Genomic DNA, 16,747 nt, shown 5'->3' on the forward strand with positions numbered 1-16,747 from the left:
GTTCTCTGAGGTTTTCGCCAACATTGCCCACGTCAATTTCGTATGGAAATACGGCTCATAAGGCATTGAAACAAGGGCCACTTAAAGGTAAAGGGCAATCCTAGCGTTCCCTTTTAAAATCTTATAGTTAAATACGTAAATTGTAGACGCAGCAATTTTGAAGATAAGAGGGTAGCATTAATGTACATTTCTTAGGTATTGTTGTTTTTCAGGAAATAAAGAGTGTAAGGTATATATAATGTTATACGGTACTATCTATTTCTTACTGAAATTACCGAATGGAGAGAATCGTCAATAATTTGCCGTCGTAAGTCGAGCAGTTCAGGACCTCCACACGAATAAAACAAAATGACGCAGCCAATAGTTACCTACTTGCTACGTAATTAACTATTAAACGAGTGTAATGAGTAAGAATCGGGGAGTAACTCGTAGTGAGGCGCAACAGGCGGTCGTGTCCGGTCGATCTATATCTATAAAAAAGTCGCTCGTATCACATTCGGGCTACCTTTGTATTCGAATCAAGCTGGTCGTACCTAACTGATCTCTCATAATTCAAGTGAGTACAAGCGCTGCCCAGACGCAGCTCAGAGCCGGCGGGGTCATTGTCATCGATCGGTAAGACGTGAGTAACGTAAATCAAAAGATATGTAATTATTATGTTTATAATCTGTTGCTTCTCACTTAATCTCTGTTTTTATATTCCAAAGACTAATTAATGGCAATTAGATTGGCCTATTTAAAATTCAACTGTTCTTGTAACAATTTTGTACAATTATTATTTTTTTAATTTATTTAGGAAACAAACAGTCACATACAAATATGTTTAAACTTGTAGATATATGTACAATAAGACCTATAGTTCCATTAAGTATAAAATAATGATATAGGTAATAAGTAGAAACAGGGCAAGTTCGGTTATGCCTATTAATAGGAAGATACACAGAAGTAACAATTGGATACACAACTCATAAAGTACCTTATTCGATCATGCTTACAAACATACATACATTTCATAAGACTGTAAAACAATGACTTTTTTTTTAACAAAGTAAGTAATAACATTACGCTGCTATGGGGATATTTGGCTCCGCAGACCACTGCTATATTTATCGAAAGACAATGAAAAGATATCTAGAAAGAAAAGATATCTACCTGTTTGAAAATAATATTTTAGTTTAGCTTTAAGGAAAAACAGCATTAATATGATAACGTAATACACCGGCATTTATGACCGTACCCGTTAAAAATTACATGATATTTTGAACACTAATGTAATTAATTTTTGTCTAATACATATGTTTATTGTTTATCTCAATTGTAATATTTTTCACCGTTCAATTCATTGGAATCGTTTTTGACGATATCCATTACATAATAAAGGTTATCTTAGAAAAACATAGGTATAAAAACTCATACTATGCGCGTTTTTCCAGAGATAAGACCTAGCTAGATCGATTTTTCGTCCCCGAAAACCCCATATAGCAAATTTCATCGAAATCGTTAGAACCGTTTCCGAGATCCCCGAAATATATAAATATACATATATATATATATATATATCTCTCCTCTCCTCTTAGGAGGTTATGTAAGCTTCTTTGCAGTGTCTTCTAGTCTGACAAATTTAAATTGTTCAGAGCCTTAGGTATACATATAATATGTACAACAAAGCATAGGTACTTGCATCCAAGTGATGCACATCACTTGCAACCAGATACTTACATATTAAGAACTTTCGTTTCGAACGTGAACGTTTACTTAAAATATGTTCAAAACCATTTTCCTTGTACTGTGATATCACTATCGTCCATTTTATTACCTACTAATAGTGTCCAGTCAGGATTTCTTTGGGGTTATTTGTTGTCTTGAGTGTTGAATAATCAACTTGTATATTTTAAAGAAAGCCGCTTGTATTATTTCACCGAATAGAAACCAACATTGGTAAAACCGCCGTGATAAACTATCTCGAGGAAATGTTCTGCTCTGCTAAGTAACTACTACTATTTGTTATTTTTGGTGGTATAACAAGATACATAATATTTTTATGCCTACATTTGCTTTTGTGAATTTCAGGGCATTATGCGCATGCGCGATTGCTGCAGACGCAGCGCGGCGCTATGGCTGTGTTGCGTGGTGTATGGTGTGGCGCAGGCCGCGAGCCCGGCATCGATGTCGTTCGAACCGTCAGTCGTTCACGTGAGGAGCCCGGGGAGGAACAGGATTCGTTCTGTTGACACATCCTCAGTCAAGGTTAGCACAATACTGGCTGTTTTTAAACCATTAAGGGCCACTTGCACCATTTCTCTAACCCGGGGTTAACCCAGTGTCAAATTATACTGGTAACCATGGTAACTCCAGGTTTAACGGGTAAACCCCGGGTTAGTGAACTGTGCAAGTGGCCTTTAGGGCCACCCCACATCTAGCGTCTTTCGAGCGTCGGCGTCTACCGGCGTCTGGTCAGCGCTATGGAAAGTGACGTCGCTGCGCAGTTGCGTCGACGTTGCGTCAGCGTTGCGTCGAGCAGTGCCATAGAGTTGTAGACGCCGACGCTCGAAAGACGCTAGATGTGGGGTGGCCCTTATACGTTTGACGTTGCCAATGCCTGAATGTTTTATGATACCTATCATGTTTCTCAGTATTATGACTTACTTACATATATATTATACTAGCGACCTGCCCCGGCTTCGCACGGGTTAACAAATTATACATAAACCTTCCTCTTGAGTCACTCTATGTATTTAAAAAAACCGCATCAAAATCCGTTGCGTAGTTTTAAAGATCTAAGCATACAGACAGACAGACAGGAAAGCGACTTTGTTTTGTACTATGTAGTGATATTCGGGTGAAAAAAAAAAACAACGAGTTGCACTCAGGGAGTGCCGGCAGAAGTGAAAACTCAATCACTATTGCAAAATGTCTGCAGCACTATGTATAATTGAGGTTAACGTCATCTAGCGTTATTTCATCGCATTACTTGAAACCCCTAAGCACATCACTGTTAGTACTCGAGTTATATTAATACCAGTTAGATCGAAACTCACTAGATGGCATTTAAATCAATAAAGAAAAACTCAATGACATTGAAGTAACAGTTTTTCGATCAGGTCACGTGACCGTCTTACGTCTTACGGTTACGTGACACCTGTTACGAGTTCAACATTTTTTCCCCATCACAAAAAGTGCACAGCGCCGCTAAAGAAGTTTTCACATCAAAAAACGACCTGTATGTGTGGCCATGCATTTGTCATTCAAAAATGCGGTAGATTTGTAATACATAGGTACATAGATATATTGCGCGAAGGGTGGAATCCATACATTCATAGGAATTTGTACAAATGCATACGAGTATCTAATTATTTATTTATAATGTGATTGGTTATCGTTTAAATTAGTACATACGATCGTAGCCATGTGTTTAAAACTCCACGTGTCCAGACAGACATGCCTGACATACCTATCACTGTAACATAATATAAACGTAGGTAATCGAACTATGTAGGTACAATAAATAACTGAATATAACTATTTTTAGGGTTCCGTACCAAAATGGTAAAAAGGAACCTTAATGGTGCGACTCTGTCCGTACTGCACTACTTAGATAACCTTCTTTCAAATAAAAGAAAAAAAAAATGAAATCGGTTCACATCACTGTAAAACCAATGCATGCCGCACGCAGTCGCACTTTATGAAGGAATTCACTCAAATATCAAAATAGTACAATAAACTAACTGTACCATTGAATTTTCAGACTAATCCCAGCATAAGTATCGTAGATGATCACTTCGCGATCAACGGAGAACCAATTCAAATAAAATCAGGTTCCCTGCACTACTTCAGAGTGCCTGCAGTGTACTGGAAAGATCGCTTGCATAAGTTGAAAGCAGCTGGACTTAACGCTGTGTCGACGTTAGTACCTATTCTATTACTTTAATGCTAATATTTTTTTCATACAAAAATATAAAGAGCGCTGGTGGCCTAGCGGTAAGAGCGTGCGACTTTCAATCCGGAGGTCGCGGGTTCAAACCCCGGCTCGTACCAAACCAATGCGTTTTCGGAACTTACGTACGAAATATCATTTTGATATTTACCAGTCGCTTTTCGGTGAAGGAAAACATCGTGAGGAATCCGGACTAGTCCTAATAAGGCCTAGTTTCCCCTCTGGATTGGAAGGTTACATGGCAGTCGCTTTCGTGAAAACTAGTGCCTATGTCAATTCTTGGGATTAGTTGTCAAGCGTACCCCAGGCTCCCATGAGCCGTGGCTATATGCCGGGATAACGCGAGGAAGATGATGATTTTTTCATACAACACGTTCTATGTTATAAATGCAATTGTGTATAATCAGGTATGTCGAATGGAGTTTCCATGAGCCTGAAGAGAGACAATACTCCTTCGAAGGTGATCGCGACGTGGCTGCTTTTATACGTCTCGCCGCGGAGGAGGGGCTACATGTGCTGCTGCGCCCCGGGCCCTACATATGTGCTGAAAGAGATCTGGTGAACTATCATTTTGATGTTTTATATTTTTGGAGTAATTAGGTCGTTGTAAGGTAGTGGTAACTAAGGGGACGGTATATGACGTTTTCGATTTAGAGCTCACTTTGTGCAATCAATTTGTTAAAGAAATGTTTAATAACTGCATTAAATTATACGTAAATTTGTTCACGAAGAAGCCGTGTACCGGCTCTTCACGGCATAATATTTTTTATTTGCTGTAATTCTCTACAAATCGACACTAAAAGTATCCAAAAATCAAAATATGGAGTTCCGTTTGAGCAACACGCATTACAGTTTTGCCTTTAACGGTAATTGAGTTGTTGTGTGATTTTGAAAGCTAGATAACTAAACTAGCAAATTATTACCTACTTATATTTTTACTCACAAATACAACACAGAAATTCAATCCCAAATGTAAACTTTCGTACAATTTCCATACATTGACGACATCACTCAAAATTCTTCTTCGAGTCAGATGGCCGCTGGCCTTGGATCGAAGCAGACGTGTACGTCGTTGTAGCTCGTTTTTGACATTATTTAGACATTTCATCATATACGCATACGAAAATGTATACCAGTAGATAAATTGTATTTCAAAAAATAGGGTAAATAAATTTATTTAAAATTTGATTTGTTGTTATTTACAGGTCGTAACGATCGAAAACAGCAGTAAACTATCCTAAAACAATACGATTACAATTGAATTTAAGTAACTTGTTCCTTCAAAACCCGCTTAAAATAAAAAAAGTTTAAAGACTCGTTTTACTGATTGGGATTGATTTTCATTATGCTGGTATCAATTTTGCGTCATTAAAAAAAAGTATATGACTTCTGTACGTCAATGACATTTGATGTCAATTGTAATCTTGTATTTACGTTAGAGAATATTATATATTCATTTAAATATTACTTACCTATTAATACGAAGCGTAATTCGTTTAATACCTGAAAGTCTTAGTGTCTTCACCTACTTTGTTGCCGTTCGTTCCGTCTATATGTGTGCGATTACGTGCTGTTCTCAATAATCAAGAAACAAGCCATAATCTTCAAGAATAAAATAACAGCAAGACCAGCATTTAGTACTAACTAGTTTTTGCGGATTTGGAGACAAGAGATGAAGCTTACAGGCTAATACCGCTGCGGTCTGGTTATTGTTATGTGTATATATCGAGTATTATATAAATTTACTATAAAATAACAATGTTTTATTTCAATGACATTATGTGCGTAGGTATGTATGTTTCGGTGATTATAAGAATTTTGTCCACACAATAATCGTGCAAAGCAGAGACTGCATCATGCTTTCTTTACGGTATAAGCGGTATGGTACCGTTATTATTTATCAATACCGGTTCGTTTTGAAGGTAAAACTATACCGGTTGAAATACAAAGTACGGTACCGGTATAAAATTACAGCAGGGACAACCATTTTTATAGGTGTACAGTCAGCTGCAGAGAAAAGGTACGACCAGATAGATAATTGTATGCAGGGGTGGTACCTTTTCTCTGCAGCTAGCTGTACCTAAACCATCATTGACCGAGCGTTGGCGAAGGTCTCCGTTTCAACTTGGGCAAAAATGCTTTCGTATGTCCGAATTCTTCTCCTTTGCATATCACATTTCTCAACTGATTCTCGTGAAAATTTGGTAGTCCGATATAATTATTCGGTTTCTTTTTTTTTGAACAATTTAAAATAGGCAGAAATAGTCATAAAGGACTTAAGCGCCAGTAGGGTCTGTGACACTTAAGACCACTGCGATTATTAGGTACTTACTGGCCCCTATTTCACCACGACCACGGTGACAGGTGCGACAGTTGTCGACATCACTGTTGCTGACGTCACAGGCCTCCATAGGCTACGGTAACCGCTTACCATCGGACGGGCGATGTGCTTGTTTGCCACCAACATTTTAATAAATAAATAAACTCCATTATATTGCCACTAAAAAATTCTTATTTTGCGAAGCTAATGACAATTGTCACAAGAAACACGGCAACTGTATCGAAATTGCGACACAGAACTCATTTCCTGTCAAGACTTACCGAAAATTCTTTGAAAAATCTTGTGACAATTGTCACAAGATTTTTTCGCGAGAGAAATGTCTGTTTTATCCGATATAATAAAGTTTTTTTTAATAATAGGTACAATGACGGTGGCAAACACGAATACGGCCCGCCCGATGGTAAGCGGTAACTGTATTATTAAATTGTACAACGGGACTTAATCGCGTATCTAAGTTTTAAGATTTACCTCCGACGTTTCGAGGACGGCGTTGTCCCCGTGGTCTCGGAGAAGACTGGCTTAAGTTGACATCAGCATCTTCTAACCGCGCGAGTTTTTCGAACTACCCGCACTTGGTCTTGTTTATCCGCTTGAACGTTTTGCGGTTCCGTTGTACAATTTAATAATGTGTAAAAATCGTGAAAGTTTAAATCAGTGTTAGCGGTAACTGTAGTCCATGGATGCCTATGGCGTCAATAACAGTGATGTTTTTGTCGTACCTGTCACCGTGGTGAAATAGGGGCCAGATTACGCCGCGCCGCGTGGAACGTGAGGTGCATTGGGGTAAATGCATACCATTCACTCAAGGAAAATAATCTCCCTTATAAGATCACTCGTGTGTCTGCCATTTTGTTAAAGCCAATTTTCACCGTAACTACTGGACTAGTTCAATTGAAATTTCGTACACATATGTCAAGTAAGGAAGTAGTAAGTCGGTGATCCGAAGATGAGTAACGTAAATAAATGAACTTTTAACTTTGCGGCGATTTTTGGTATCATGTGACATATCAGATATAATACATAATTATAAGTAGGTGAGCAAAAATGTACCATAACCTAACTCAGAATTGTATTACATAAATACATATACAAAAAATAGTTCAACGCCAAAAGATTAATGGAAGACCTATGTCCTATAATAGGTGAGTTGGTCTTAAACAAAAAATATGCAATAAAAATGTGTAACTGTGGAACCCATAGTGAATCCTACTCGTACATGATCGGTTTTTATATTATGTACCTATAAGATATTTTCTACTTTATACTTTATAAGTGTACCTACATAATATTTACTTATAAGCAGTTGTCACGTAAAATATTTGTAGATTTTTTTGGAAGTATGTGTCACATCATCATCATCTTCCTCGCGTTGTCCCGGCATTTTGACACGGCTCATGGGAGCCTGGGGTCCGCTTGGCAATTAATCCCATAAATTGGCGTGGGCACTAATTTTTATGAAAGCGACTGCCATCTGACCTTCCAACCCATAGGGGGTAAACTAGGCTCTTATTGGGATTAGTCCGGTTTTCTCACGATGTTTTCCTTCACCGAAAAGCGACTGGTAAATATCAAATGATATTTCGTACATAAGTTCCGAAAAACTCATTGGTACGAGCCGGAATTGCAATTCGCACGCTCTTACCGCTAGGCCTCCAGCGATTTTTTTGAAGTATGTATAGCACAAAAAAAATATTTAGAAATGTAACATTTAAGGTAGGTAATTAAAATACGGTATAAACATTATTGGAGAAGACTTGGAGGAAGTGTCATAGGGATCTACATTCGATGCGTGGAAAACAAGTTCTTTTGTCTAATTATAATCCATCGGCAAACACGCGAGCGCATAAAACGAAAATCATTTTTTTTTCACTCCCTAAAACTCCCTTAACCTAATAACAGTAAAACAAAAAATAAAATATAGAGGGTTACCAACCAGCCAAAGAATTATAAGTAGATATATGCACTTATCCCAACGCACCTCACGTTCTACTCTGCACGGGGTTCATTGCCGCTCCTACCGCCGTAAGTAACTATCAACACCTACATTATCAAGGCTACGATCGAAGATAATCGCTTCAGCACTGAAATAATACCGGTGGAATACCGGTATAATATTTTTTATTTTAATTGTATTAATTTAATAGTGAAACAAAAGGCGAATATACCACATAAAAGTAAATCGGTAAAGATATTAGGGGTACATTAGCCAACACTGTTTCCATATATTTTCAAATTTTATTTTGTCCGCCTTAATTAAATTTTGCACCCTGCCGGAACTTTATTTATTTAAATTCTCATTTAATTGATTTTGAGTCTTATGAAAAGTCGTATAGAGTAGTAAATAAAATTTTACATCTGACTTAATGACATCTGGTTTTATTCGGTTTAACTTTAGAAAACGCGTATCTCGACAAAGCCATAATGTAGAAAATTGTCAACAACCAAATGAATTATTAGAATTTAAATACGTCACGTGTGACATGAACAGACAAGGAAAGCAAGATTAAATGTATTGTTTCTCTTTCTTCTTTCAATGGAACGCTTTTCCTAAAAGGAGGCCACTAAACTCAAAACGCTATCTTAAAAAAAACTTGATGGGTCAGTGACCTGTCCCAGTAAAGTGAGGTAGTGTGCGTGAAGTGCGCTTGTGTGTGAAATGGGGTAAATTGACAGAATCTGAAAATTTACCCACCTCTACCGTCACCTTAAGTACTTAGCACAAACCATCCATAAATTAATTTTATTAGTAGATGTTAGGGCCGATACTGACGGACGAAATTTGTATGGAAACTGCACGCCGACTGCACGCCCACTGCAACGTCGGCGTGAGGTTTCCATACAAGTTGCAGTCGGGTAGCAGTCCGTCTGTACCGGTCCTTATAGTCCGGTGGCCGGCTGCATGAAACAAACCTGATAAAAAAATAGAATATACCTACCCTGTGGAGGTACCTGACATTTAGTAGCTTCCAACGCACTTGGTCGGCCTAGGCTTAACCTGGCAGATTTTGTACAAATGGCAAAAAAGTTGGACAAAAATTCATCAAAAAAAACCTCATCGAAAAATAGAATGAAACTTGTATGGTAGGATACCTGACTTTGAGGACAGTAAAAAAAAAGTGGTCGGCCTCACCTAAGTGGAAAATTTCTAGAATAAAAATTACATGTCAATGACAACAGAGATGTTTCACAGTTATTATTTTCTTTTCACAGGGCGGTTTTCCATATTGGCTACTGGGAAAGTACCCTCAAATACGATTGAGATCGACTGATGCAGGTAATGGTTTTAGTAGTAGTAGTAAAACATTTTATTGTACAAAAAAGAAACCCAAAACAGGAACACACATTATTAGTACAATAGCGAACTTATCCTATTAATCTTATATTGTATACGCACCAGTCATTTGTATTTGTATACGTACGTATAACTGTAATAAGCGTGAATGATAACTAAAAAAACAATGAAAAACAAAAAAAAAAAAACAGGAACACAGTAATACAAAATAAAAGGCACAACTTATAAATGTAAATGTTTTGCGAAAATTATGAAGTCGATTTGGTTATTGTCAAGTTTTTCAACAGATTTCATGGCTGAAACAAAAATATGGTTGCAGAAATTGTTTGAACAACTTACACCTCTATTATTTGGAAACGGAGGCCCGATTATTTTAGTTCAGGTAATTATTCTAATCGTATGCAATAACGCATTCTAATTAATTTAAATAATGACCTAATTCAATGTGGCATTACAGGTGGAAAATGAATATGGCAGTTACGGTAGTGACATGGAATACAAAACACAATCTCGTGACATAATGCTTCACCATGTGGGTGACAAAGCTCTCCTGTACACCACTGATGGCAGTTATATTTCCCTTTTCAAAAATGGTGCTATCCCAGAAGTTCTCACCACAATTGATTTCGGCGTAAGTTCCAGTAAGTATCCATTCACAACATCTATTTTTACTGAATATACCTATTTAAGAATGCATTCTTATTTGCAATATTATAATATTCCAAATCGCCCTTGGTAACCAGTCAAGAAATCGGTAAAATCCACCATGTTATGTAACGTTTGAGATTATCGCATATCAGGCACAGACACCTACTCGGATCAAACCACAAACCGACCGTCTTCTTTTTGGCTGACTTCTTTTTGTGTTAACAGAGAAAAACGTCCAAGATTATTTTAACTCATTAAGGAGCTACATGCCGCACGGTCCTCTGATGAACTCCGAGTACTACCCAGGCTGGCTGACGCACTGGGGCGAGTCCTTCCAGCGAGTCTCCACGCCCAGGGTCGTCGACACTCTAGAGACCATGCTAAACAGTTCCATCAACTTCAATATTTACGTTTTCTTCGGCGGCACCAACTTCGAATTCACAGCAGGTTTTTATTAAATGAAATTGTTGTCATTCTTGTGTTAATAACTATACCTACTTGGTATTTACTTTTATCCAAAAATGAGAATAAAAAATCTTCGTTTTTATTGCAGGTGCCAACTATGACGGCACATATACGCCAGATATTACGTCATATGACTATGATGCCCCTTTAAACGAGGCCGGAGACCCTACTCCAAAATATTTCGCTATTCGCGACGTTTTAGCAAGGGTATGAAATCTATTAATGAAAAATACAAACCATTTATAAAATAAGTACTTACATATTACAATTACATGTTATAATTTATACCTATAATGTTTAAATCTCATTTATTTCAGCATAACCCAGAAGTGGCAGACATTGCTCCTCCTTCACCATCCAATAAATCTGCGTATGGAAAAATAACCCTAACAAAGCGACTTGGTCTGTTATCTACAGCAGGCCGGGCAAGTTTAGGAAAAAAGTATCCAAGTATAGTCGGCCCAACACTGCCAACGTTTGAGAAGCTGCGCCAGCGCTCCGGACTAGTGCTCTATGAAATCTCACCGGGGGAAATGGGCCCAGGTACTCTGTTGGAAATTAGAAAACCTCGGGATCGCATTCATGTTTTTGTTGACGGTGTAAGTATTTTTTTATCTACTTACGTACAAATATTTCTAAAATTAACTAATAAATATAAAATAATTACTTAATTTTTTTTAAAGAATTATAAAGAGTTGACCTAGCGATTTGACTTTAAGCGAAAATTGATATTTACGGAAAAATCGGAGAATTTGTTTCCATAAATGAAACCATCAGTACGGATATGATGGTCGTTCTTGTCTACGTGACAGCGTGATAAAACGGTGTCCGTCACTTTCTTTCCCACGGTGTTAAACAGTGACAGTTATTTTATCACGTGGATAAAGATGGATAAAGCTATCCATAATAGGCTGGCTGGTTTCAGTAAATCCGGTAAATATCTCTTTCTGGTTATACGCTCTTGGCCATTATTGTGTAAGGGCACACTTATGTTGTAAGGCCGCGCATGATATATAGGAGGCGCGGCTTTCGTTTGATCCATGTTGAACACGCGACACCGTGTAGTTTAAAATTAAATTCATGATAAACGTAGCATAACATTTTGTACATTTTATTTTACAGAGACTAATAGGAATATTAAGCTGGACTAAAAAACTATATTCCTTGCCGGTAGAAACCAAATCTGACTCAGTTGTATCATTACTTGTAGAAAACCAAGGACGCATCAATTTTGGCAGCGGAATACACGACTTTAAGGTTCGTAAAATCTAGCGAGGAGGATTTTGAATATTAGCACCCCGGTCTTCTACGTACAACGATCTTTTAAATTTCCTCCATTTATTTAAAGAAATAGTATGATCAATATTATTTGAAAGTTCCATTCCAATAGTCATGTTTAATTAACAGGGTATCCGCAGTTATGTCACTTTGGGCATAAAGGTGCTCAACGGTAATTGGTCCGTAACTGGATTTCCCCTTGAAAACCTGGACGGGTTAGCGACGGCTACCGCTGACGACGGGCAGGGGTTCGAAGTACCGATGCTGTTTGACGGTTACTTCACTATTCCAGAAAACGAACAACCTCAAGATACATTTTTCGATACTACTTCATGGGGAAAGGTAATAAATAGTTTAAGCCACTTTTCTTCAATATTATTTAAAGTTCCTTAACCTAAATGGCGAAATCGTAACAGTTACATATAGTTTTGTCGTAATTAATATTACAGAGTTGACCATAAATTAACATTTAAAATCTTTCTTTGAATAACAAAACATTTAAACAGGGAAAAAACGCTTATTTGTAATGAAAGTAGACAATATAAGGTTTTATTTTTCAAAAATAATTAATATAGAATGTAAACCGTTTCATTCCTCCTATCCCTTTGCAACCTGAATCTGAAAATGTTCATTACAGCGTGAAAAGAATAATGGAAAATTTCTTGCATTTCCCTGTAAGTATATATTTTTTAAATTCCTCGATGGAGCTTAGATGGTTGACAAAAATTTACTTTTGGGATATATGAATATCGGGGAGATAAGAAAAATCCATTGGACATAAATCTGCGTCGCGAGGTGGCCAGTTAAGGTTACCTCTTTTGGAAATAAGATTTCCGGCGATTTTTTTCCAAACTGCTGACATGGCGTCGTTGGAGGGGGTGACAACAAGTCGCCCCTTCCTATTGATAGGTAGATAGGTACCAAAGGTTAATCAATCCATCTCACGATAGTTATTTAGAACATGGTGAGTTTCACAGTTGTAAGTTTTCTTCAAAAAAACTTCCCAACATGATAATGTAGTTCTCGCGATGTTAATATGCTTTTTTGCTTGTGTTGTTTTTATTAGGCACAATGTTGCTTTTTTTTAAATCGTATTTAAGAAGCCACAGTTTTTATACCTAAGTCGTAAATATTTTCTTAGTGTTACCTAATAGAAGTAACCTTGAGATAACCCTGGTTTATTTTAATTATACTAGTTATTTTTGCCAGCAACGAATACTAATAGGATCATGCATTAAGGTTAAATTATTCACACAACACAAGTAATTAAGCGACTGTCGGCTAACCGCTAACTGTACGTTGATATGTCTAGGTTTGTAACTAACAAAACAACCATCAAAAACATTACATTAACAAAGGTGCCAGTCTCGCACCGCTTTTACTACAAAAAAGTTTTGAGATGTAATGTGAAACCAAGTCGGTTATTTTAATCAGTGCCAGGGGGTGTTAAAACCGTATCAATAAGATATCTTTAATTTGTAATACAAATAATGACTTGGCCATCGCACGGCTGCATAATGACATAAGGATCATCGACACCTATTAAAATAATTCTAATTTAACATAACGCTAGCGCTAATTGCAGTTTGAGCATTACACATATTTACGAGTAAAGCATTTACGAAGGTGATACGGCGACTACGAGCAACGGCAGCCAGACGATCATGGTCACCGGCGAGCGACGACAATCTTGAGCCACCTCAACCCAGTGGTGGCAGCGACCAACCTCAACCCAGTGGCGGCAGCGTCCAGCCTGCAACCCGGCGCCCCACCACACCACACATCTACGCTCTTCCAAAGAGACGACAGAACGAGCCCGCACTAGAACTATACGAGCTGGAAACATACACTGATCCTGCTCCGGAGACGCGCCAGAATGTTCACGTGCGTTGAACATACGACTACATCAGCAGCAGAGCAAATTGGGACAACAAAACCGCCGACTACGGAAACGCACACGAACGTAACTTTTAATTGTATAGAATCACTCATATGCAGAATTTTTGTATAAATAGAATAATCATTGTAAATAAACCCTCTTTTCTCATTTGGACTCTTCATCGACCAGGTTACTCTCCGTCACTGTGGCATAAGACACCTTCACGCCTTAATTAGTTGCATGAGTCTGTGTAACTAGCAGTGACTATCCAAAAACCCATTTACCCATATCCTTCCAACCTTCCGTCTGTACCCGTAGGTCGCAAAGGTGCAGACATCCCTGTTTATTATATTTATTTATATGTAAACTGAATCTATGGTAGGGCTAGGGAATTAGGGTTGTTTAGGGTTGACTAGGGCAGTAGGAGTTAGGCATAATAGGTTTACAGCTCTCCCATAGATAAAGTTAGTTGAATCCCTTCCGGATTCAACATTTGGTTATTCATTCATTCATTCATTCATTATGTGCGATTGCCAAGTCATTATTTGTATTACAAATTAAAGATATCTTATTGATACGGTTTTAACACCCCCTGGCACTGATTAAAATAACCGACTTGGTTTCACATTACATCTCAAAACTTTTTTGTAGTAAAAGCGGTGCGAGACTGGCACCTTTGTACATGTAATGCTTCTGATGGGATGTCATCTCTTTTTGTAGACAGTCCGTCTTTTCGGGTACTCATATATTTATATGGGATTACAAACTTACTTATGCAGTTCTTAGATCTTTAAAACGTGACTGATATTGCAATATTTTTAGGTTTTCTATGGCTTGATAAGCTAAAAACTACTTATGTTTAAAATGTTAAACTTGTGGGTATGCTAGAAGTTTGAGATCGAGAATGATGATCGGTGAGTGAATGAGTGTGTCAGTGTCGAAACTAAGGAACTTTGACGTATAATAATTCTTAAACTACAAGTTCAGATTTAATGTTTTTGAGAATGTATCTTAAGCATGTTAAGCCCTATATGTCACTGAAAATTCAGGGTTCTAGCTTCAGCCGCTTGGCCTGAATCGCTTCGAGAAAAGGATGGTACGGCCGTGCCTCTTTGTTTTGCTCGACTTGGCGGGGGCACTGCCGTGCCCCCAGATGTTTGAGCCCCGCTCTACATCAAGTCAAATTTAAAACTTAAGTAGGTACCTATATATGGGTGTGAGTAAATAATCAGTGATTATTAATCACACCCAACCCAACCCCAACGAAAAACCTATGTAGGTGGGATTTTTATTTTTCTGTCAGATGTTGATAAAATTTGATAGGTTTGACTAACGATTATTTGTTTTGATGAATTTTGTATAAGTAGCCACAACTTATGACGAAAGGCAGTTTGTTAAAAAAAAAATGTTTTTTTAGGGTTTCATTTGGGTGAACGGACACAACCTCGGGCGCTACTGGCCGGGCACCGGGCCGCAGGTGACTCTATATGTGCCCGGCTGCTGGCTGCGCGCCGCCCCGCAACGCAACCACGTGCAAGTGCTTGAGCTGGACCGGGCACCTGCCGACACCTCAATCGAGTCCATACTTCACCCCATACTCGATAGAACTGCACAATAGTTTACTAAGCCGTAAAACTGTCCAACTTTGACTAAGAGGATAAATGTCGCCATCTACTAAGGTCAAAATAAAACTTTGTAAACCGTTAATGAAAATGAAAGAAAATCCCAGACCTGTCTTTTTTTATCCGTCTCTTGGACTACAGGTCCCTTAGTGAGCCATGGCTGGGACGACGAAGGGCAATGATGACGTATATTTGTTCCTTATTTGAGTTGAGACGTTCCATGCCCAAAGGGTCCTGATGCTCATACGGAACGCCACATTTCTCTATTGGGCAAATTATTTTCCAAGGCAAAAAAGAGTAGTAAGTATAATATATGTACTTAATTTACTCTTTGGTTTACGCTAAGACAGCATTTAAAGCCAGAAACCTACTTGATGTTCCGTTAGAGCTATAACGCACTATTGACTGGTCGCCGGCGACTCAGTCGACTCGCTGCGTACTAGATAGCGTTATAAATGTTATAAGTACCTTATGTTTTTAGAACGCCTGACTAAACCATAAAAACATATATGTAAGTAGGTAATGCGGCTCTATGACAATACCGTGATAAAAATTGTATTTCAGAATACAATACTCTCCGATTTTAAAGCTGGGACACACTTAGCTCACGTACTTACGTACGCAACGTATGCAATGCATTATGAAATCTGATATTATGTATATGAAACCTGAAACCTAGGTAAAGTCAAGTGTAAAAATATGGGTGGACTCATCATACTCAAAAATATGTCCCATAATAGGTCTCTTATGTCAGCGAATTCGGAACTATGGGAGGCTCAGGACCACTTCGGCCTCAGTTTCATTTCGGCAACTTCTTAAGTAGTTCTCATTCGCATTTGGTCTACTGTTCCGATTCGCCAGCATTCCTATATCGTCACTTTCTTATCTCGCCCGCTTTCTTACGTGGGCCACTGTAGTAACTTGGTTATATTCCTAATTAGACTACAGTGCCGATTCGTCAACACTCCTAATTCGTCCATAGTGCTTACTCGTCAACATTCCTATTTAGACCACAGTGCCAACTCGTCAACTACATAGCAGCCCTAATAGTACATCATCATTATCATAAAAGTTACTGCACATGCCTAGGTCATAGTGAAAAGTCTCAGCTGGTAACGGCAAAAAAAATTACAACAACTTCAAAATCTGAGCTAGAAGCTAGACTGCAATGCAACAAAATCTGTAATGCACCATAACCACAAAGCGCGACTTGATAATAACCAACAAGGCTAAAAATCTAATTTTGGTTAAGTTGAATAAAATGTGTGCTGCTTCTGACAGTTTAAGT

The 16,747-nt window shown here is 38.1% G+C and overlaps 1 protein-coding gene across 1 annotated transcript; it reads left to right on the top strand.

Annotated features, from left to right (window-relative positions):
* The first annotated feature begins 420 nt into the window (after nt 1-420).
* LOC134649147 (beta-galactosidase-like) lies at nt 421-15,455 on the top strand. Its single transcript, XM_063503861.1, has 13 exons — nt 421-615; nt 2,071-2,247; nt 3,746-3,903; nt 4,342-4,492; nt 9,486-9,549; nt 9,855-9,949; nt 10,025-10,208; nt 10,441-10,662; nt 10,769-10,887; nt 10,998-11,279; nt 11,803-11,937; nt 12,088-12,300; nt 15,255-15,455. Exons 2-13 carry the CDS (start codon nt 2,077-2,079, stop codon nt 15,453-15,455), a joined length of 1,995 nt encoding a protein of 664 aa, XP_063359931.1. The 5' UTR covers nt 421-615; nt 2,071-2,076.
* Nucleotides 15,456-16,747: the final 1,292 nt, after the last annotated feature.

Source organism: Cydia amplana, chromosome 6, assembly GCF_948474715.1.
Source record: "Cydia amplana chromosome 6, ilCydAmpl1.1, whole genome shotgun sequence".
Lineage (NCBI taxonomy): Eukaryota > Metazoa > Arthropoda > Insecta > Lepidoptera > Tortricidae > Cydia > Cydia amplana.

What these genes read in the sequence shown, in the direction of transcription:
- LOC134649147 (XM_063503861.1), top strand. Translation starts at nt 2,077, where the DNA reads ATGCGCATGCGCGATTGCTGCAGACGCAGCGCGGCGCTATGGCTGTGT. An exon ending in TGATTTCGGCGTAAGTTCCA is followed by an intron (nt 10,209 to 10,440) that starts GTAAGTATCCAT and finishes TTGTGTTAACAG; the next exon opens with AGAAAAACGTCCAAGATTAT. An exon ending in GCGGAATACACGACTTTAAG is followed by an intron (nt 11,938 to 12,087) that starts GTTCGTAAAATC and finishes TTTAATTAACAG; the next exon opens with GGTATCCGCAGTTATGTCAC.